This window comes from Polypterus senegalus, chromosome 3 (genome assembly GCF_016835505.1).
Source record: "Polypterus senegalus isolate Bchr_013 chromosome 3, ASM1683550v1, whole genome shotgun sequence".
Taxonomy (NCBI): domain Eukaryota; kingdom Metazoa; phylum Chordata; class Cladistia; order Polypteriformes; family Polypteridae; genus Polypterus; species Polypterus senegalus.
In genome coordinates this window covers 67,417,188-67,440,075 of record NC_053156.1, presented here as the reverse complement: position 1 = coordinate 67,440,075, position 22,888 = coordinate 67,417,188, and the positions used below count along the sequence as shown (strand labels likewise).

The 22,888-nt window shown below is 40.0% G+C and overlaps 1 protein-coding gene across 1 annotated transcript in view; it reads left to right on the top strand.

Annotated features, from left to right (window-relative positions):
• The first annotated feature begins 9,237 nt into the window (after nt 1-9,237).
• Nucleotides 9,238-22,888, top strand: part of LOC120525286 (leucine-rich repeat flightless-interacting protein 2-like) — a 37,631-nt gene continuing 23,980 nt past the window's right edge. Inside the window, exon 1 of the mRNA XM_039747435.1 lies at nt 9,238-9,441. Coding sequence (XP_039603369.1) covers nt 9,367-9,441 — 75 coding nt within the window. The 5' untranslated portion in view covers nt 9,238-9,366. The remainder of the gene's footprint in view (nt 9,442-22,888) is intronic.

The window sequence follows — 22,888 nt, the reverse complement described above, 5'->3', positions numbered from 1 at the left end:
TTTAGTGGATTGAATAAAAAAAGGTCAAAATATGCCAACAATCTGGACTTGAGTTTACAAAAATCACAAACTTTCTTGTAATTTTATAGTGCCTTCCACCATGAGCATTATCGCACTCCAGCTTGCAAAACTTTTTCAGGCTATCATTATACTGTACATGCTGTCACAAAAGGGTGTTCGAATGTTTAAAGGCCAGCACTGCTTCTAAAAAGAAATGAAATTAATTGCATGGCTTATCTGTATGTAAAACAGACTATGGATTAAAGGTGCCAAATATCAGTATAGAACGTGATAAAAGAGAAATGCAAAATACTGTGGGTGTGAGTGCCTTCAAATGTGACACAGTGTTAGAGCGAGCAGAATAGAGTGTAGCTCACAGTGGACAGTGGACAGTGACGCTTCCTCGTGGCTTCAGTGTCCTGGTTCATTTTCAAGCTCTGTCACTAACTGTGTTAGTTTTCTTCCACATCCTAAAGATGTACACAACATAATAATGGGACCAGTTTAAGTAACTATTCATAAGTGTACTGTATTCTGCAAAAGAGTGGCATACCATCCAAGGTGGTATCTTGAAATTGTATGAGAATAAGCAGATATGCAAAATAAACAAATAAAAGATAGCATTTATTTCCAAAACAAATATCAAAGCTGACTCTTCATATGTCAGCACACTGTGTTCTGTCGCTTCCAGCAGTCTCTGAGCTTCCTGCCTTCCTGGAACCGAGTTATTCTTTACTGCCTCCTACTTCTAACCCAAATGTGTGTGTGGTGGTGGACATTTATACTCCTGGCTATGTGTGACTTCTTGGGCCAGATAAACATAGCATTCCATACACTCAGGACTCTACTGTAAGTTCCTCTTCCTCACGGCAGCCCCACGTCTCAGATCTTCAATATTCACAACCAAAAGAGCAGTCACTCATTACTAACTCAGAAATGTGTGTCACCTCAGTGTGTAGTAGGATGTCCATACTTCCCTCTATGGCACCCATTTTGCCCACCTACTAGGGGTAAGGACCCAGTGGTCCTCCCTGACTCGCCCAGCAAGGCACGTTGCCAACACTTTCATTGCCCCTCTTAGTCTGCTACTCCTTCTGTCGCTGCCCTCTCCAGAGACACTCCTTGACTCTGGCCTGTCGCTATGGATGTCACTTCTCTGACTGGTTATTATGGGCCCTGTTGATACCCAGGTGTATACATCACTCTGTTCCTTTAATAATTCATATACAGTACACTTCTATAATTCATCACTTTACTGTTTGCCTTTTTCTCTCTATTCTGAGTGATGTATTTTTATTGATCTGCGATGCTGGCATGGCACTTTGTATTTGTGATCATCTCCACTTCATTTATATAAGAGATGAAATCTACTGTAATTAAGATAATGGCTTACCCTGACTATAAAATCAGTTAATGAGCGTCATGAATTAATGTTATTTCTTTGGAAGTCTGGATGAGAATGACAGTCTAGAACAGTTTTTTTCTTGCACTTTTAAAGGTTGTGTGTGTTTAAGGGAGGAGGCTAAAAACTGAGTCTTGCATAAAAAAGGATAATTTTCCTGAAGTTCATCTAATGAGGTCCACCTAATTTTCTGTTTGAAATGTCCCGACATGTGGGAGAAAATGGACAAACACCCTGCCAAAAAATTAAATTGCACAGGTTCCACATCAAGCATGGCTACGGGGATGTTCCTGTAGTGGCCCACTTCAACAGCCATGGACACTGTGAGAGAGACTTTAAAGTCACAGTACTTACGGGCAACTTCAGAACACAGCGAGAGAGAAAAGAATGGGAAGTTAAACTCGTGTTAAAATGTAATACATTACAACATGGCTTGAATAGAGACAAGAGTTTTATAACAAGATATGAGGATTGTTTGCATCTCTCCGATTGTCCCAGACAACCTGACTACAGATCCACATTGTATGGAAATCTTCAAAAGACTTTGTTGGACAGTTACTGTATCTTATCCAACGATCTTGACTATACATTGTTCTCCTGTGTTGCTAAATGAATCTCAGCCTGAAGAGGTCTATTAATCTTTTACATTTAGGATCGTTTTCCAATGTTGTTACTTGTCCTAGCGTCTATATAAACACAGGTAACTCCAGTTTCTGGATTACATCTGGTTGAAGAAGGGGCCCCGAGTTGCCTCAAAAGCTTGCATATTGTAATCTTTTTACTTAGCCAATAAAAGGAGTAGAAATAATAGGAGAAGAAATAATCTATTTATAACTTCTCTAACTTACTTTTCCAGATCAGGGTGCCTATCCCTGGAGCAAAGCATGCAATGGGAGAACTAGAAACGACTCAGTGATTTACAGGAAATTGAATTTGCAGCTAGACTTAGAGAAGAGCTGGCAAATTCCATGCAATCGACAAAGGAAGAAAGGTATTTAGTCCTTGTATGATGTCAAGATATGAGTGCAAACCCATTGGATAGGAGACCACTTAAAGACCCTTAGACCTAGTTAAGGCTTTCCTTAGCCTGTCTAGAATAGACAGGGTCACCTACCTACTTCACAGGCTGGCTTTGACCTACACAGGCCAAATAAAAAAAAAATCAGATTTGGCCTCAAAAGTAAAATACACAAAAATATCAAAAATGCCCTTCAATGGAGAGAATCATCGGAATCATTATAAATAGACATTTACTTGTAATAAACCAAAGACACACTGAATAACACAAAATAAGACAAAAAGCAAACAAGTCCCAAATCCCAATTTTCGAATTGAAAACCCAAAAACAGTGAATAATAATTTTCTGGATTTTGGATTATTGCTTTTGTGGTATGAACTCTATGGATGACAATGAACCACTGGAGGCTCTGCTCCTCAATCTCACATATAAAGGCTGAGGGTGGTCTATCTTTCATGATGTCAGCATGGCCCCACCTCTTGGGGGATTCACCCACAAAACGCAAGAAACATAAGAGAGTGTAAAAGCCCAATTTTTAAAGAACAAAACAAAAAAATAACATGATTTGACATAAATCAAAACAATAAACATAATCAACAGCAATAAAAAGGGCAAATCGCATCTGAAAACTAATTAAAACAATAAATAAAGAATAAAGTTGAGCCACTGCTAAAATCAGACTAATTTTCTGTGTAGATACTTTCTGAGCTGTGATGCTAGTGCTGTTCTGTTCTTGTAGTACAATGCCCACTTTGCCAATTATAACATTAATTTCAGCAATTACAGGACCAATACTCCTCGGTGGAGATGGGGCATTCATTTCCTCTGCTACAGAAATCAATAAACAGGGAAGTGTGTCTCCTAGAAGCAAATTCTTATGTGCCTCTTTCATCTACAGAAGAAATTCATGTGCATAATGGTGGATTTTGGTGTCTTCATGAAGAAAAAACATAGCACGTCACATTTTTAAAATATCCACTGCTCTCCTCTGCAGTGGTGTGAATGAGAACCGTGAAATATAACAAATGTTACTGATGTGCTGCAGATTACTTGTGTCACACATTTGCAGAAAAACACACAAGTGTCAATGATACTTTAGAGAGCAATATTGTACATTTTATACCCCACAAATCTTAAAAAAAATGAGTTTTGCATTTTGCAAAAGCATCGGTTTCACAAATCTAAATATGAAATTAAAAAGTGCCGTTTCACTCATCACTGGTAAGAACTAAAACAGATTGAGGCTCAAGGCTATCACAAGACATGCTCACTCACGCTGTCCCAATTTAGAGTCACCAGACCACCTAACCTACATGTGTTTGAGATATGGGAGGACTGGGTATGCAGATATGGGGAAAAAGGGAAAACTCCGCTCCTTTGGTAAACATCCAGCAGGGGACACCAGGAGGAATCCTCCTCAAAGCCCCTGAAATTGCACCTCTGTATCTCAAGGTCCTCTCCTTGCCAGAAGGAGAAAGTCGAGCAGAGACACCTCTTTTCTGACTCTTGTATCTAAGCATAGACTCATCTGAAAGTTTTGTCTAATAACTTGGTTTCCTCTTCCACACCACATTGTGGAAGCCAAATTGCGAATTAATTCCCCAATTAAACATTAGTCTTCCTCACTAGTGCTGCATGAAGACATGCATCACTTTGGTAGCACACTGCCCTTTGACCATTAGACAAGGCTGAAAGGTTTGCTGGCATCAGTTACAATAGAGATAGCTGGAGCATACCCAGACATATCAACAACAGGATGAGCAAATGGTTCAAAGGTCACCTTTCACGGTGGGCCCTACTTAACAATTCTTCCCTGAGCACAAACTTTCAATTAGTTTTCTAATGCTCTTTTTTTCCATTAAGAAGTAGTCACCGCCTGTTTAGGCAGTAAAAGAGGCAATGACAGTCCATAACAGGTTACACTCACTAGCTGGAGCAACTAACCTGACCTGCACATCTTTGAGATGTGGCAGGAAACAGAAGTACGTGCAGAAACCCTTCACAGGCACTGGCTACTGTTCAGACCTGTTCTGGACTTTTTTCAGCATTGCAATTCATTTTTTCTAGCCTGTTGACCAAAACTGCACACAGTAATCAAGATGAGGCCTCACCAGTACATTAAACATTGTACATTAGGCAATCTCTAAGAAACTGCTGGCTGAAATTTCTGTTTAGGTAAATAAGATATCCAGTCTGTGTTTGTCACACTTGAGTTACTACTGTGTGTAAAAAAAATACTGACAAATGAACAGGAGGCAGCTCTTAAATACTGTAATGCACAAATTGGCCAAAAATGTGGAAACACCAACAAGAAATCACACAACAGTACACTGAGTCACCTGAACATTTGCTTTATGTTACAGTGTAAGACTAAACAACAAGAGATACACAATTATTCTACCACAGACGAGTATAAGGGAAAATATTTGTTAAACATTGTTCTAAAATGATCTGCAAAAATGCTTAACTTATAACAGGAGGAGGAGGTGAACATATTCATCAAACCATTAGGTGATGGCACATGCTCTATAAAGGAATGAAATTCCACAATACGAGATATAAATCATTTGAAAGAATCTTTAAGTATATATTAGCATGGAACTCGTTTGCTCACAAGATACATGCAACACTTTTTGTGCTGAGAAAATGTGCCCAGTACCATTATGGCACCCGGAGAAGCTCCCACTGTTGGAACCAAATGCTAAAGCTTGTATGTGCATTCATTCATCTGTGGAGAACATGGAGTTTGGATTGACTAGAAACTCTAAAATCATCTTGTGTCAGGGAGTGTGGGTGTGCATGTGATGGAGTGCTGCCACCTCCAAGATCTGTGACTTCCTTGTGCCCAGTACTGCTGTGATAGGCAGTGGCTCCTATGGCACTCTGTAGGAATGAGCAGATTAATAAAATAATTGAATGAAGAAATGAACGTGAAGCATTCACATTTGTCTATTGCTCGGTAGTATATTGCCTTCACTGTAGCTTTTAGGAATTTGCATCCTGGAGTGCAACACTTCAGTTTGCCAAAGTAGATGGAATGGCAGACAATCTGTACAGAGGGGCTTGTACAGAATACAGGCTTGGACATATTTATGAGAGATGTAGTTTAATGTAATTAAATATAAGGTATTGTATATAGGAAGTAGAAACGATAGATTTCAATACATGATGGGAGGTCTGAATCTTGAAAGTATGAGAAGGAACTGGGTGTCATAGCAGAGTCATTACTATCTACATTAAGAAAATGTACAGAAGCCATTATGAAGGCTGAAGAATGTTACAAATGTACAAGTCCAAGGAGGTAATTTGTATGCTATATAAGGCACTGATGAGGTCTCACCTGAAGTCCTTGCTAGAAAAAGCCCATGACGAATCAAACTGGCTGATTCCAGGAATTAGGAGTATGAGGTATGAGGAAAGATTAAAGAAGTGCAACTTTTCAGTTTAAACAAATAGAGATTATGAGGGGACAAGATTAAAGTTTTTAAAATTATGAAAATAATTACAGAAGATCCAGGCTAATATTTTAAAGTTTTTGAATTCAACAAGAACATGAGGACAGAAATGGAAACATGTTAAGGGTTAATTTTCCTTATATGTTAGAAAGGTTTTTTCAAACAGAGAACCATAAACATATGGAATGAATTACTGGACATCAAATATTTTCCCGCATGAATAATTTTGGGTGTTATTTTATGGATTTCCATCTGCTCATCACAAAAATTGCCTTTACATTTTCCTATCACTTGCCGTTTTCCTCTCATAATATATGTACAAAGCATAGCAACTACAACTGAACCATTTTTGGTGATCTAAAAGTAGGCACACTGCAGTTCGGATGTTTCAAGCACTGTTGCTTCAAAGGGGCAGCCATGCTAAAAAGTCTCATTACATTTAAAAGAACTGACTGCTGCATAAGCATTTAGTTTCAGGGCAGAAAAATGTGGCACATAAACCACTAGTCAGACCAACAAAGATATTTTGTCCTCTTTCTCCTCATATTAAATATGGATTGATGAAAAATATTATGAAAGTGGTGAACAGGGAAGATGAAAGATTTCAAAATTTGAGTCAGGTAATTTCAAATATAATTGGTGCTAAATGAGAACACAGGTGGAACCACCTGCTGGGCATTCTGGCCTGACGCACCTCCGACACTGCCACCTTGCTGACTCCATGATGTTTTGCTCCTTTAATTCCAGAACATCTCATGATGGTGGAGCAGTCAGTTCCTATATCCTTGATTTCCCCACACTTTATCCTGTCTTCTGAGCCAGAACCAGAAGCTCCCTTTTTCTGCCTCCTCTGCCAAATCTTTGAGGGCCTTCCTCAACAGACTTCAGGAACCTCTGGGAGGATGTTCCAGTGAAACTTCTGCAACCTACCTCTGCTGGGAAGATGAAGGCCATCCACCCTGCCTGTAGGCATGCAGGTAACAGTTCTGCGTACTTTGTCCTCTTTTCCTCTAAGAGTAGATAGATAGATAGATAGATAGATAGATAGATAGATAGATAGATAGATAGATACTTTATTAATCCCGAGTAAGGAAAGCTTTGTTGTCAGTCCACAAATCAGACACATCATCAGTGACAAGCGGTACAGAGGTCTGCTCATGGAGCTGGAGGAAATCACATGGAAGTCATTTAAGAATGTTGAGAATTTCCTTAACAACTGCAGAGCACCAAACTACACTCAGCTGGTTGACAGCTTGCTTCAAGCACACAAAACCATAAAGTGCGGCAAGTCACTAAAGGTTAATTTTCTGCATTCACACATGGACTTCTTCTCTGATAGTATTGGTACAGTAAGTGACAAACGTGGTTAAAGATATCAAGAGGACACTATAACAATGAAAAAGCGCTATCAGGATAAGTGGAATCCATCAATTCTGGGTGACTACCGGTGCACACAGAAACAGAAGCATCAGAAGCTGAGTACAAATAAAAATCAGCAGCAAAACATTTTAGCTCACCTGAAGTAATGGAACGTGTCATCATCATTATGTGATTAAACATGATAAATTCAATAAACGTTAATTTCATGTTTCTCCAAAATACATGAGACAGTCAATCCGAAATTATATTTGAGTTCTGCTTGAAACTGTGTATCAATACCAGGTAGCAAAACCTTTAGACAGCTTTGTTGTCCAGCGTGGTCCACTTCATTACTTGATAATAATATTGTGGGGACCGTCCAAATTCAACTTGATGTAATTCTGGAGAAATTAGTTGGATAGGATTGGTGAGCTTTGTTGGACTGAACGGCCTGTTCTCTGTGAACTTTTTGTAACGTTCACTGTAGAGTTCTTGATCAACTTCTCCCAATTAAACTGTATTCTCACAGCCTTGACTGAAATTTGAAGTCAACTGTTAATATGCTGCTTGCCTGTTTTCTTTGTAGTTTGAATTAAAGCACAGCTGCATCGGTCAAGGTCACACTCTTTACTCACATTTGACTTTTGCTGATGATTTCTGTGACTCTTTGCCCTAATCCTCACTTTTAACACACTTCCTTGTAAGATACCAGACAGCAAAAATGCCTTTATCATGAAGCTCCTGCCATATTCTCCTTTAGTATGAAGGTCACTGACACATCATTTTCTGGAAATGCCGGGCCAACTTGAGCCATCAGGGTCTGCAAACATTTTTATATATGTACCAAAGCATGCTGGGATGAAATTGCTTCATTATTTCTGGAATATCCGCTTTCCTTGTGCTTTATGTTTCTCATTTTTTAGTCTGGCTGGTAGTTCTTTATAAAAGAGGTTTTCACTTCTGGTTATTTAGTTTGAAATACATTTAAATTTCAGCTTCAGATCTTGTTTTATGTAATCCTAAGGAAGTGTTGGCCTGGGTGTTTGTTAGGTAAATGAGGGATTAGCAGTAGGCGCACTTGGCTTGTGAGATATTTTGGAGCATTTTTATCCAATCCTCAGATTACACAGCCCCCATTTACTTAGGAGATACATTACTAAATCAGTATCTTCTTCTACAGTGCAAGAAAACACAAGTTTTCAAACAACTCCTTCAGTATATAAAATGACATGAAACCCACTTCCTTGATCCTATAAACCTTTTGCTGGCACAAGTATAGTGGATTTTCTTCATTTTTGTAGCTGTGCTCAGGAGCCTGCTGCTTGCCAACCAAGCTTGAAAAAAGCTAACGAGCGGATAAAGACGGCTGAGTTAAAGGTGCGATCTGCCATGAAAACAAAAGACAGCTTCACAGTGCTGTTGAACCCTCTCTCTGTGCTTCTCTCCTTCGAGCCCTGTATTCAGATCTAAAGTTAAGGCGCTCATGTTATTGTCGGTTTTTAAAAGCTAACTTCCTCATGGTTCTCTAACACTTGTTGTCACTTTCAGCTTCTGCGCTGTCATCTGCCATTGTTACATTCTTTGGAGCCCCTATTCGTTTCAGCCTGCAAGCTGTATTTACAAAACCTGAATTCATGTTGGTGTAACATGAACAGGACATGTTTTACGCTGTTTTATAGCAATGTGACAAAGTGTTCTGTTAGAGGCACAACTCTATGTAAACAGACTGGCCAGTGGGTAGTGGGACACACGCGTTTAACTAAGGGGCTTAAAGGGCGACTCGAACTTCAGCGAATATTGCAATGAATAAACAAATATAATCGCTCGTATCAGAGTCATCGACCGTGGCCGCACAATTAAGCCCCACGTTGTCCTTGCCGTAAGATCGCCAGTCCAGTTGCCGGTCATTCGCTTTTTACCCGCGAGTCCGTTTCACTTTTGTACGTCTTCATCCGTCCTCCCACTCCCCCCCCAGCACAGACGCAGCAACACCCGCCCTCACCGGGCAGCAGCAGCGCCGCCGTGTTGGGTGCGGCGTACACTCACCAGTCCCACTGCCTGCCTTCTCCTCGACTCAGGGGTGAGTCTCTCACTTCCTAAGTCAGAAGTGCGCTCGAGCGAGCACTGCGGCCATGGGAACACCCGGGCGTCGAGTCCTCTCCAGGGCGGCAAGTGAAGACAAGGTCCTGGACTCTCTGCTGAAGGAGGTGAGTGCTGCAGCTACACACGTGGGCTTCGTTACGAGGTGCCGGTCGTCCGCTACTTTAGCCTGAAGCGATCGGCTAATCCGGAGTGGAAAGACTAGACTGGAGGAAGTCGCGGCTAGCTAAGTGATGCCAGCCTGGTACACTTGAAAGATCCAGCAGAGCTGATTGAGGTCTTTGAACAGTTAGGAAGTCGTAAACCGCGCCGTAAAGTCATAAACACGGGGGGCTTCAACAGGAGTCTAGAACAGAGGGTAGTTGATTTAAGAAATCCTGAATACCGTCAGTCCACCCATTTGTCCCAGGCTTTTTTTAACTACATATATAGTTTATGTTTACATTTCTGTGAGTCTCACACCGTGGGGTACAGTAGGTAGAAATCGTGTAATGATGGGCCAGCAAACGAGGCTCGCAGCCAGGATTGTGGCACGCAGCGCGGGGGTCCGATCGTCAAGCTTACAGATAAGTTAAACTGTCGCTGCTGGCTGGCTGGTGGTGGTGAAGTGCGTAGAAAAGTCTTTAACTTTTATTGGACTAATTTAGCAGTTTACACATACTTATCTCTGTAGAGCTGATTAGTGACGGCATTCACTGTATGAAGTTAAAGTTGATTTGATTGATTCAAGAACACTAGGAATTTCAGACCCAGTGGAGTAGTTTACATTTTTGGACGTTTTCCAGAGCCTTCTTAACAGCATCATAGGCCCCCGGGCAAAGTAGTGCGCTGGGGCCACTGTTTTGATAGCAAAACAGAAACATACATAGGCATCAGAAACATCGTGAGCCCCTATGCTCCTGGGACCCCTGGTCAGTGCCAATTGCGCCCATGCGTTACGACGGCCCAATCGTATCTAAAGACAACATTTGCTTTGGAGAACAAAGTGGGCGCGTCAGTTGACAAAATGATACCTTGTATTTTGTAAAGGTTTCCTAATTGTTGTTTTTGACATGGAACTGCATACGCTGTTCACTAATAAGTGTTTTCCATGTGTCTGTGGTACACGCGGTGAGCCCGTGGACACGCGGTGTCAGCTTTATCAATCGAGATTCTCCCTGCCCGCGACACCAGACTGGAGGGCAATGAACTGGTGTTCACTTGCCAAGGCAGGCTTGAAATGTTGTCGTACGTAGATTTGTTCAAAATCTGTGCAGTGTATGGCAGTTTTTGTGGCACACCGACAGGGCCAGGACTGGCGCTGCAGAGCGAATACGATCTGAATTCAGCCAATAGACTGGTTACTAGTTGCCCAGTGTAGAGCCTTGCATTCAGTGTTGTCGGGATAGATGCTGGCACTCCACGGCCCTAAACTGGATAAACGGGTTAGAAAATGGGTGGATTTCTTAATGCGACTGCCGTACTTTTTGATGTATGATAAAATTACACAATAGTTTTTTTTAACCTCACGTTATTGAGGAATGTGATTAGTGTAGCTTGTAGATGTGGTATGATTCCAGTGAAGATATGTCAACCTGTTAAATAAATATGCCTCTTAAGAATGATTGTGTCATTTGAAGGGTCGGCGACACAGGCAGGTTTGTTTCTTGAACTGTGCCAAATTCTCAAAGATCTGTCGAGAAAAAAATGGATCTAAAATTGTAAGAAGGGAGTGATTTGGGCTCAAACCTCAACCTGTTCGATGACTAGTATTAAGGATGAGACCACAGTGTACTGCCAATGATCGCAGAGCTTACGTCGAAAAACGTCAGTTCCAGCTACACGGTCGCTCCGACCTCAACAGCTGCAGAATTTACCCAGAGAACAGTGACACTTTTAACATCATTATTTCTTTCATTTTCCGCATCAAACCGTGCACGAGTTAGCCTGTCCTGTGAGACATCAATCCCAATGCGGTTACATCAGCAGCCCGGTTCTCGTGCTCCCTTTTAAAATCGGCCCGGCTCGTGACACACAACAAGTCTGTGGTCTGCACAAAACGCTTTCCTAAATAATAAAAAAAAAAGATAACTCATGTAGTATCATTGTGCAATTGATTTGATGAGGTTACACTCCTAAAAATAAAGTTGCCAAAGTAGTTCCTTAGCCCTTTTGGTTCCATAAAGAACTTTCTAAAAAAAATTCTTCAAATAATATTTATTTATTTAGATGAGTAACGGTTTCCCTAAATAACCATGTGAAAATCGTTGTAAAATGACTATTTCTGAACACAGTAGCACAGGCTCAGTTTAGATTTTCCTGCTAGGCAGTCTACTACACATTAAAGATTTGTTTTGTTCACATATTTGGAAGCTTTTCAAAGCAGAAAGAAACAATTTCATATCCAAAGAACCTTTTAGAGAATGAAATTGTTCTTTGTCAATCAATACTTCTATTAAGAACCGCACAGCTTAGTAAATTGTCAGTTTAGAAGCATTACTTTTAAGAGTCCAAGTGACTGGGGAATTCATTTCTTAGAATTCTCTAACTTACAGTTATACATTGTTAATAATTTTAAGTAACTTTCCCAAAGCATTTTTGTTGGCCTAATTCAATCACCACCAATTACATTTTAGGTGAGGAGCAGGAGCAGGAGCAGGGACCAAGCAATTACAGCACTGATCACAAAGGAGGAAACTGCACTGCACATGATGCCAGGCCATAGCAGGGTCCACTCACACAGGAGGCCAGTTAACCTAACTGGCATGTCTCTAAGGGATGTGCACGGAAACTCCAAACAGACCTGGGAGGTTTGGGGGGTAGGAAATGTGTAAATTGCAAGATTTTATTTCATGTTTCTGGGTTCATAAAACTGCAAGGCTATCCTAATTGTGGTACCATTTTATCTTGGTCGATTTTATTAATAGGGAATTGCTAAACAATAAGAACATGGGGGAAAAAATAGAAACTTACCACATTAATCCATCTACTTTTGAGCCTGCAGGTAAAAACATTGTTTCAGTTTTAAAGTCTTCCATAATAGTTCCCTTATATTTGCTACAACCCGAAATAAAGGAGCTGATGAAGTTCAAATATATCAGAATATATAGGATGAGTAAAGGGAGTCATTGGAAAGTGTTCTAGATTGATAGCGTTAGTATTGTCACGTGTACAGATCTGCTAAATAACATGTAAAACGTTACCACTTCCCATCACCGTGACTAGTGTGGTAACAGCCTTACCACAGAACGTCTGATTTCCTTACTTGAAAATGTTCAGAACACATTGTTGATTTAACAAAAGCAAAAAACCTGCTAAGGCTGACCTTCCATGGGTTTTCTCCTGGACTACCATGTGGTTGCTGACTTGAGTGCGTACCTAGAAAGTACACTCCTGCTTGCTTGCTTACTGTACTCCTCTGCCAGGACTTTCAAATCACCTTACTACTCTGTTTTAAATATACACTGAAAGGAGTCTGCCATGTTATATTCTACTCTGGGGTTAATTTCCAGATCTACCCAGAAAGTTAAAAATTATTGTCATGGGTACTCATGTGATTTTGAAGTTCTTTCCAACAGACTACTGATAGTGACATGACACGTTGACCACTGGGTTCCCAATTGGGGTGTTACGACACCCTGGGTTGCTACAACCATAATCCTGGGGAGCTACAGAAGCACGTGTACATTTTTCAAGCCAGTGTTCTTTCAGTGTGAATGCTATTGGTATCTGAAGACTTTGTTAAACCTGGTTTGTACTTAAACTGGTCATGAGGACCACTTGACAAAAATCACATGAAACGAGGCGACACTCCTCTTCATATGGCTCGTATGCACTGGGCTTTTGCGGTGTGCTGTGCACAGAATTGTTTCTAACTACATGGAGGTGTGGACGTGACACCGTGTATTCAATGTGTCGTGAGTAGATGAACGAAGGGATGAATATGGTGCAATTGGTCATCAGAGTGTAAGGAAGACACGCACAAATATTTGTAGTGTATCTGTTCATCATGTAGATGACCCACTTACTCAAATGTTATACTTGCCCTCCCTTTGCTGCTTTTGGTCAAAGAGGTCTAACACTCCACCTCTTCCTCCATCAGCTGTCTCACTTTCTCTGCTGTGAAATTGTTAGGTGCAGTATGAAATGTTGACCAAGCACTGTCACCAAGCCTGCTGACTAGGAGAATATCAATGTATGGATCGAGCAAGCAGCCACAAGTATAGATACGTTGAGGTCTGTGCCCAGGCTACATGTGGTAAGCGTACTGCATGAAGGTTTTAGAAAGTGTGCACCACAGTGGCAAAGTGAACAACTCAATAAAACTCATAGTGGAGTGTAGTAGTAATGGTGTTATCATTCCTCTCCAAAAGCCTGGCTTGTAAGTAGAATGATACCCCCAAACCGCCCCGCTTATAACAGTGCAGTTGTACATCATCCCTTCATCTTGCCCATCATCCACTTCCAGCTGCTTACAGCTGTGCAAAACGTTCTAGAAGCAGGATCTTCTTTCCAGTTGTGGTCAATTATGAGAGCTGCAGTTGGTGAAGGTGGCAGTGGCGTTTGGTGCAGTGCTGTCAGGTGGCAAAGCAGTGGTTAAGTCCAATACAATCCTTTGATGAAGTTGAATCTCTCATGTGGTGCCATGGTAAGCGGCCAGCCGATCATGTCGCACTACTAGAGCCTGATCCTCTGCCATCCCACGGGTGAATGGAAGCTGTGTAACATCAACGGTGCTTTTATGGGACACCAATGTGTACAGATATTAGTTAGTTATTGTACTGTGCTGTGTAATGGTTTGCTGTGTAGGTAATTCTGCACACAGTACAATATTCCTAATATATTTCCTATACTTTTAAACCCAGAAGGACACATTTTAGTGAGATTCATGGTTTGCAGTTTCAGAGTCTTGTGCAAAATTAAGCTTGATGTTACATTTGTAAAACTGTAGTTGAAATGAAGCTCAACTGACATGATTGGATTTCATGCTAGTTACTTCATTTTGTACTAGTATTGGATTTATTGAGATCTGTTTCCTTTAATATTTCCATGAAGTTCATAATGACTCAGAATTTTTTGTTTTGCAACATCCTGGATTCAGATTTCAGTCCTCATTTTGTAAACCTGTCGTTGGGTCCACTTCCCCACGTGTCTAGGGGCACGGCCTCTGAAGTTGTGACCTGTGCTTAATCAGAGTGACAGCATAAAAGGACGGCTATGAAGTCATTTCCTTATCTGAACTGTGGAAACTAAAAAAGCCTTGTAGAAAACTCTACTCGCGTGTTACTTTAGGTTTCGACCTCTTGCTTATTCTCTTGTCTCTCGTTTTGGCTTCAGGTTTACTTTTGCTCCTGATCCCTTTTTTTTGTTTTCCTATGCACATCATCTAGTCATGCTCAAAAGGTTTATCTGCTAGTGTGCTGATAGAACATCACCATATGTTATTTCATCGTTGGTGGGTATCAATTTCACATAGAAGTTCTCTTGACGTGCAGATGGAGAACCCGGACTCACCCTTCTCACAGAAGTTTGTGTGTTGCATAGACAGACCTCAAACGGAGTCTCCAGATTTCCACATGTACCTGTAGTGTGTCATAACATATAGAAAGAGTAACACCCTTAAAACTAAGAAGGATAAGAAAGAAAATATCAAGTTGATTATGGTGAAAATGACAAATGATGGAAGTATGAGTGAAAGAGAAATATTTGTTGAGCAAAAATTCTGTGATTACGAAGAAGAAAAACTCTATTTGGACAACTGTTTGGACCTGGCATTTAGGTGCTGTGGAAATAAAGATAGTCCTAGTCCAAAATGTGTTTTTGTGGTGAGAAATTGTCACATAAAGCCATAATAACAAGAAAACTAAGATTTGTTTCACTTTAAAATAGTCATTTGCTAACAGACCTAAACATGCATTAATCGACTTTAAATGACTAAAGAAAATAGACTCTGAGGTTTTCTAACATAATCAAAGTTTCTGATTAAGCTCAAGTGGCCAGCTCCTTAGTAGCTGAGTTAAATACTAAAAATATGCAGCCTCATACTGAAGTAGAGACTCTTAAACATCTCATCCTTCAGTTCAAACAGTCATGACAATGCCCTGCCTCTAGATAGCCATCTTAGTTCAGTATAATGAAGATGACTAGCATTGTTTGCCCCCACTTCTTCACTTACTGTAGCTTGGCAGACAACAAGCCTGTTTATAATCTTGTTAACCATTTTTTACAACTGTGTTTATTTCAGTTTTTAGTTTATTGCTGAGTGTTTTCCCAACAAACACTTCATATGGAAAAAAATCCATGTGTTATTGTGACATCACTGTTTACTTTCTTCACTAAAGATACAAATCCTTGTACTGAAGCAACCACTGATGGAGCCCCATCTGTAAAAACTCCAATACGCGATTTCCAGCTCAAAACATTAACTGCGAAGTGAATGTAGTGAATATCTCTTGGCCTGTTGTCTTTACAAGTCCTTTACAGCAAAAATGTATCTGACTATTTTAGCATTATGAATGTGAATGATTACTAGAAATTGAACCTTCCTTCCCATATTAGTAGATTCAGCTACTTAAACTGCCAAAATATCACTTTTCCTTACATACTTTCTCCTGTGTCTGCTGACATATCATTAATCCACTTGCCAATGGTGTTGTGCGAGAGGGGATTTTTTAAACTTTATTTTAAGCTTCTCCCAAAGCATTTTTTTTTAACTTTGAGAAGCAATAAAGAATTTAAAAATTTAAATAAAGAATGTAAAAGTTTATTCCAACATGGAAAGAAAAGAATATCTTCAACTGAAAAAATTGAAAACTCAGTTTGTTAAATTAAACTTGTGAGCTGCCGTGGTGAAGTAAGTCAGTGTGGATGTTGCTACGCATTGCTGCAAAAGAGAATTAAGAGTCAATATCCTTGAGCATCTTTAACGTACTGGAAAAAAAATATTAAGTGCTGTTGTCCAAACGTACATACTAAATACTATGGCCTGAATAGGAACTTATTTATTGTATTGGTATGAAGCTCTTTTAAGTTCAGTCAAACAGAAGAGGAGGAATTATTTGAAATACATAATGAAACATAAAGAAGTTCTCCTCAACACGTTTCGGGTAGAAATGAAGAATGAATATCCTCATATGGCCAAAAGGCTCTGGTAATTCTGTTACGGTTTTCTCCATCCTACCTATGTGAGTTACAAGTTTCTGTGCTTTAAACCATAAAACTAACAAGCATTTGAAGAAGAAACGAGAGTATGTGTCTCCAGTATTCCAACTAATATTAAAAAGACCTGTGAATCGCATCAAGCCCAAATGTCTCATTGAAAAAGTACAATGATAAACCAATTGGTCTGTTTTGTTTGTTTCATGCTTTGCTCTAATCGATATAAATGTTATTATTTCTTTACTGACACTACATATACAGTACAACTCATATAACATTGATGGTGGTGGTGTTGGGAAGCAGATCAAACAGAAAATTGATTTGGAGTACCATAAAATAAAATGAATGAGTTTGTGGTGCTATCGTTAAAAAACGACTGAAAAACGCTGCGTTAGATAAGAAATCAAACAGCAGACAATGAATAAACTCTACACCAAGTAAAATATCAGATAAAAATAAACAAACAAACAAACACAATAAAAGTTATACTCATGCAGTTGTAAGTATCATTGTGATTTTAATGTGGGGCTGTTGATTGGCCTTATGACCAGACTGTGAAAACTATAACTGAATGGAGTGTTAGTGTTAAATGGAGGAAGAAAAGCAAATGTGCAGGATGGCCAGGGTCTTTAATTATTCGCTTTGCCTTTCTAAGGCAGCTGGGTGCGAGTTAAAATCCGGAGTGGAGTTCATCATACTCTTCTGGGTGTTATTGTCCTGGGCTGAGCAAGTGCCTTAAGTTGACATGGAGAAAATAGGCAAGAGGCCTCCTAAATTTCCCACAAAGTATGCCAGCACTTCTGCCCATGTGTGGCTTCACCCCAGAAAGCCAGCCCCAACCATCACAGGTGGGCTTTAGCCTGCATTGTCCTCCAAAGGGATTCTGACTTTAAAAGTTCAAAATATAATTTAAATCTCCTAAATGCACAATAAATGCCCTTCGAGAATGAAGAACTATCAAACATCTGGCTCTAATGGACAACACAAGAGTTCTTTTCAAATAAGTGAAATAAACAGAAAAACAGCAAATAAAGAAAAGGGCCTAAAATATGGAAAAGGGTTTTTTTGCCTAAAGAAAGTAACTACAACTAACAAGTTCTAATATGAGATTCCATTGATTTAACTCACCCCTTACAGTGCAACCTTGACACATCAACATTGATGTAAGCTGGAGTCATCAGGTGTTTTGGGTCTTTCAACATCATACACTGTCATCCTGGTGACCCAGCCAGGGGTGATCAGCCCCTGATTTGTGTCAAGGAAGCTTATATGGTCCATGAGTCACTCCTTTTGATCCACAAGCCATCTTGATACTTTCTCAGTGGCATCAGTGATGTTCCTGATGGCTCTCTTATTATGCAGTCCCCTCATCCCCAGCTCCTGGAGGGCCCTGCAGAGTTACTGGCCAGCAAATATTTGGTAACCAACCTTAGAGGGGTAGCAACAAGTCTTCCATCCACTGCTTTGGTATTTACCAGTAAACGGTATCTACAAAAAGAGGGCCAAAAGTTCAGAGTTATTTATTATAAAGAACTTCAACAACTTTCAGTGATCCACTGCTGAGATCCTTTCACTGACCTCAATATAAAGACAGAGGGAAAACCCAGCAGCAGTGATGTCATGGTGGACCCACCTCCTGGGGTTCAACCCACAAAACACAAAGAATAGTGGAACATTTAAATACATTAATAAATCTAACAGAAATTGCATAAAGACATGAAAAACAATGATTCCAAAGCAACAATAGAACAGAACATACATCTAAGCCAGGGAATAAACCTTTTAGGTAACTGTTTGTAGTGTGTGCCATCTCAAAATGCATCATATAGCAAACATTTTTAAACAGATCCATGTTACAATGAAGAGCTAAATGTGTAATCAATAAGAACATGTCAGTACTTTGAAGTAGGTGGACAGCCTGAGATGACAGCCATAGTCATAGTCATTATTGTCGTGTGTACAGACTGCAGCGAAATTCTTACTTGCATATCCAACTTAAGCTAATGTCACATTGCACGACCTCTGGCTGTAGTGTATGTCAGACTTGCTGACAGCAGTTGCTGATCTCATTGCCAGACCATAACAATTTACAAGACTGAAAACTGCTGGACAAATTTAGCGATGATGTGACAACTTCCTTACACAGCTGTGCTCGCCCCTTTAGCTGACAGCCAATGGAGTCCTGCCTGACAGTGCTGTATAAAGGGTTAACAGGTATGGGGAGTTCAGTCACAATCTCTGCCCTTTTTTTTTATTTCTTTTTTTCCATTTTCTCATGGTACAATAGGCAAAAGACATCAGACAAACAAACTTCTGTTTTGTTTGTGAGGTCTGAAATATCCCCGTTCCTTATTTGTCATTGCTGCATTCTGTGCATAGTATTTCTGGATGAGCATTCGTTGGTGTGCACTCTCATACACAAGTCTGCTGCTACAAATAAACACAATGATTTTGTCAGTCCAGTCATGGACTTGGAGTGAGTTACAGGGTATATCAGACTTAATGGTAGTGTGCTGCTGACTGCCTCCGACTAGCTAAGATTATGTAAATAAAGACTACGATTGAAAATCAGTGAAAAAATTTAACACACAATGTTGCCACTGTCCAACGCCAGTATGGTGGTACATCAAAAGCAGTTTTAGAGCTCAAATGTGCTATGAACAATGTGATGAAGTGTTCAACTAGAGTTTGAAAACCAGCTAACATGCAGATGAGCATATTGTGGTCAATACAAGATCTTCTTCCAAATTCCACACCTCTCATGCACAATTCCTTTCTTACCAATAAGTTGAAGGCTCACCCCAAATCTGGACAGCAGCATAAAAGGAAACCAAATGCCTGTTGTTAAAGTTTCTTCTCTACTCATATACACAAACTTGATCTACATGGTTACTGGTGGGTTCAGAGTGCCAATATTAAGGCTTAAATCCGTCAATGCATAATGCTAATGTATAATTTTCCCCTATTGTAATTTTTTAAAAGGGACCAGGTAACCATAATGTTCCTCATTGTTCTCCCCTCCACACTTCATGGCAGGATTACATTAGTTGTTTGTTGGCCTCTCCACAGCCCCTTCTTTAGCTGAGGACCTGCAGATGGCCTCATATGAGTGCATCACTTTTGAGGCTGTGGTGTGGAAATCCTGCAATCTGTATTTAATAGAGTTATTGCTCTCTTGAGACACCGGCGTAATCTTGGTGGCTTTTGAATTCTACATTCTACAGTAGTCAGCAAGTGCCGTTCTTTCATTTGACCGCTGGTGATCTGATAAATTCTCCACACTCCTCCAGCAGGTGTTGGCCAGATGAGAAGTTGGTTGATAGAGTGTTTACTTTTTTGCATTTGTTTAAAAAAAAAAGATGTTCTGTCAAGCATGGCTGAAGCATTTTGTTTATTTTATCATATATTTATGTGTTGCAAGAATCTTCCATTTTCAGCCAGGAAGACAGCAAACCCTCTATCGAGGCCCCTCAGAGCCTAAATTGTGTTACGCACGTTTGATAATGAATGGGTGGATGAAAATTTGTTCAGTATAATAGGAAGGTGGTTTCAACTTGGCTAATTGACTGCTTTCTCCAATAACTTGCCCATCAGCCTCTCTTATCTGAACTTCATGCCTCCACTTGTCACCAGAGAGCAAAGTCTCCAGTCGCTGCCCTGAAGGTTTGGCAACTGAACGTCACCAGAGTAAGCTGTTGTATAGGCTGGCAGTTTTTAATTTCAATCCATTTATTCTCTACATCTATCTTCAGTGAGGCTGGATCAAGGACTAAAAGGCTGTTTGCGCGTTACCTTTTTGAGTTTTTAATCATTTTTGTCTGGCGTTATATAGTATTTATCTTTGATTCTACACATAGTTTTGTTATATCTCACCTTTCTATAGCAAACACCCTCCCAAGGTACTTTACTTACAGTTATTGTGCTTAATAATACAACTGTTTAATACAAATAGCTTTTGTTTAGTACACACAGGCTGTAGTTTGAAAAACAGACACCTTACCAGTCCTCAGTTTGCTGCTTCCTTAAATAAATTGGACTGGACTGCCAATACTGATGCTCTATGTAAGAAAGGTCAGAGCAGACTATATTTTCTGAGAAGGTTGGCATCCTTCAACATCTGCAGTAAGATGCTGCAGATGTTCTATCAGGCGGTTGTGGCGAGTGCCCTCTTCTACGCGGTGGTGTGCTGGGGTGGCAGCATAAAGAAGAAAGACGCCTCACGCCTGGACAAACTTGTTAAGAAGGCAGGCTCTATTGTAGGATTAAAGTTGGACAGTTTAACATCTGTGGCAGAGCGACGGGCACTAAGCAAAATCCTGTCAATCATGAAGAATCCACTGCATCCACTGAACAGGATCATCTCCAGGCAGAGTTTCTTTGTATCAGTATACTGCTGCTGGATTATGTGAATTTCCCCTTGGGATTAATAAAGTATCTATCTATCTATCTATCTATCTATCTATCTATCTATCTATCTATCTATCTATATATCTATCTATCTATCTATATATCTATCTATCTATTTATCTATCTATCTATCTATATATCTATCTATACACCAAATACTACTATTGTCAATAACAGTGAAATAACAATTCAGACTTTCACAGAAAAAGCCATACCTGAAACTGGCAAATAAAAAGAAAAGATTAAAATGGGCAAAAATGTGTAATAACCCAGAAATCCACCATCCAAAACCTGTGTTTTTGCCCATCTTGACATTTTTACTGTTACAGATGATACTGGTATTTTGCACGTAGTATTTAACGAAGAAGCCAACTGAGGATCTGTAAGATGTTTGTTCCTCGGACTACAGACTGATGTCCTTATCCTCTTATGCAGCTGTAAGTCTTCCCTGTCCTCTCCTGTCCTAGTTAGATCCAGTTTGGCCTCTTCTCTCAAGAACACCTTTTTATGAAATCATCCAATTCTTGTTAATCTGTCTCATGGAATAGCCTTCATTTCACAAAACAACAATACACTTGACGTGTAACAGCTTTTTTGTTTTGGCTGTATTTGAAATCAGAAGTGAATGTAAGCACCTTGCAACTGAAGGAAAGACAATTTTCTTTCTTTACTGAACAAAATAACAGGTTTGAGCTCTCCTAGTACAATTACTCAGGTTTCTCTAATAACCAATTCGCATTTATAAACACAGTTAATTAAGGAAGGGGCAAGAGAGTTTACCATTAGGACCCCGGTAGTAGTGGCTGCTGAAAACAGGGCTTTGCTGTTATATGTGAATAAGAAACTATAAATCATTCATTATAAGCAGCAAAAAAATCTGAAAAATTATTCTATATATATATAATTGTAAGTCTGTCAAGCAAAACTTGTACAATGTTGGTCTCTGAAGCTTGGTGATAGTCTAAATCAACAGCTTATTCTGTGACATATGCAACATGACCCACTATTTTGACTTCTAGTATACTGATTTCCCCAAACTTTGGGTCTGAGTCCTTCTCACGACCACCAAAGAGGTAGGAATGCGCATCCCATGACAGGAAATTCACATCCTTGCACTAACAGAACGAGGCATGGGCATGCAGCATTACTGACTCGGAGCGAACCCCACCAACAGCAACTGGAACATCACAGCCTCCACAACAAAGTCATATGCACCATTTGGTCAAGAAAGTACAGCATCCGTGACCTTTCCTCAACATTGGCCAGAAAGCCAGAGCTGTTTCACTTTGCAACGAACTAGAAACATTAAGACGACAAGACGCTGCCAGAAAAACCAGAGCGAAGGATCAGCTTGAAATTCCATCGGGACTGCAAGAATAAACAATTTAGAACACAGCTCCTATTCTTTTGCATCCATTTGAGCATCGATTGATAATCTCCCCTACCTGTGCCCCCAGAAGCAGTGCACACGTCTTAAGGTGACTCCAGGACGAAACAACCAAATGCCACACACAAACACCAGACAGCTTCAGTAACTTCTGTACATACCTGTTCAATTAAAATACTTAAGAAAACACTTTCAAGGCCTACAAACACAGACATCTCTCTATATTTCCTTGCAAAGGTACAGGATTTTATTAACGCACACAGCCCTTTCACTTACAGTAACCTTACAAATATCCATTTCTTCTCCAACCTTGCAGCAATCCCTACAAGAAGGCTACAGTTTCCATGATAGTCACACAAGCTCATCAACACTCACACAGTTTCAATACGAGCACCGGCAACTGCATGAGGTCATCATAGGTAGCAACTCCTACATTTTTTCTTTCCTCAACCACTTTGTGATGACAGTTTCATTCTCTTGCTGGATTGCAGCTTTTATAGTATCTTACAGTACTATTTTTTCTCATTGTCATTTGTGTTTGGTCAAATTGTGTTAACAAAAGACACTTTGCCCCCCTTCATTTTAATCATCTTTATTTAGTCCCTCCAGTGTATCCTGAATCT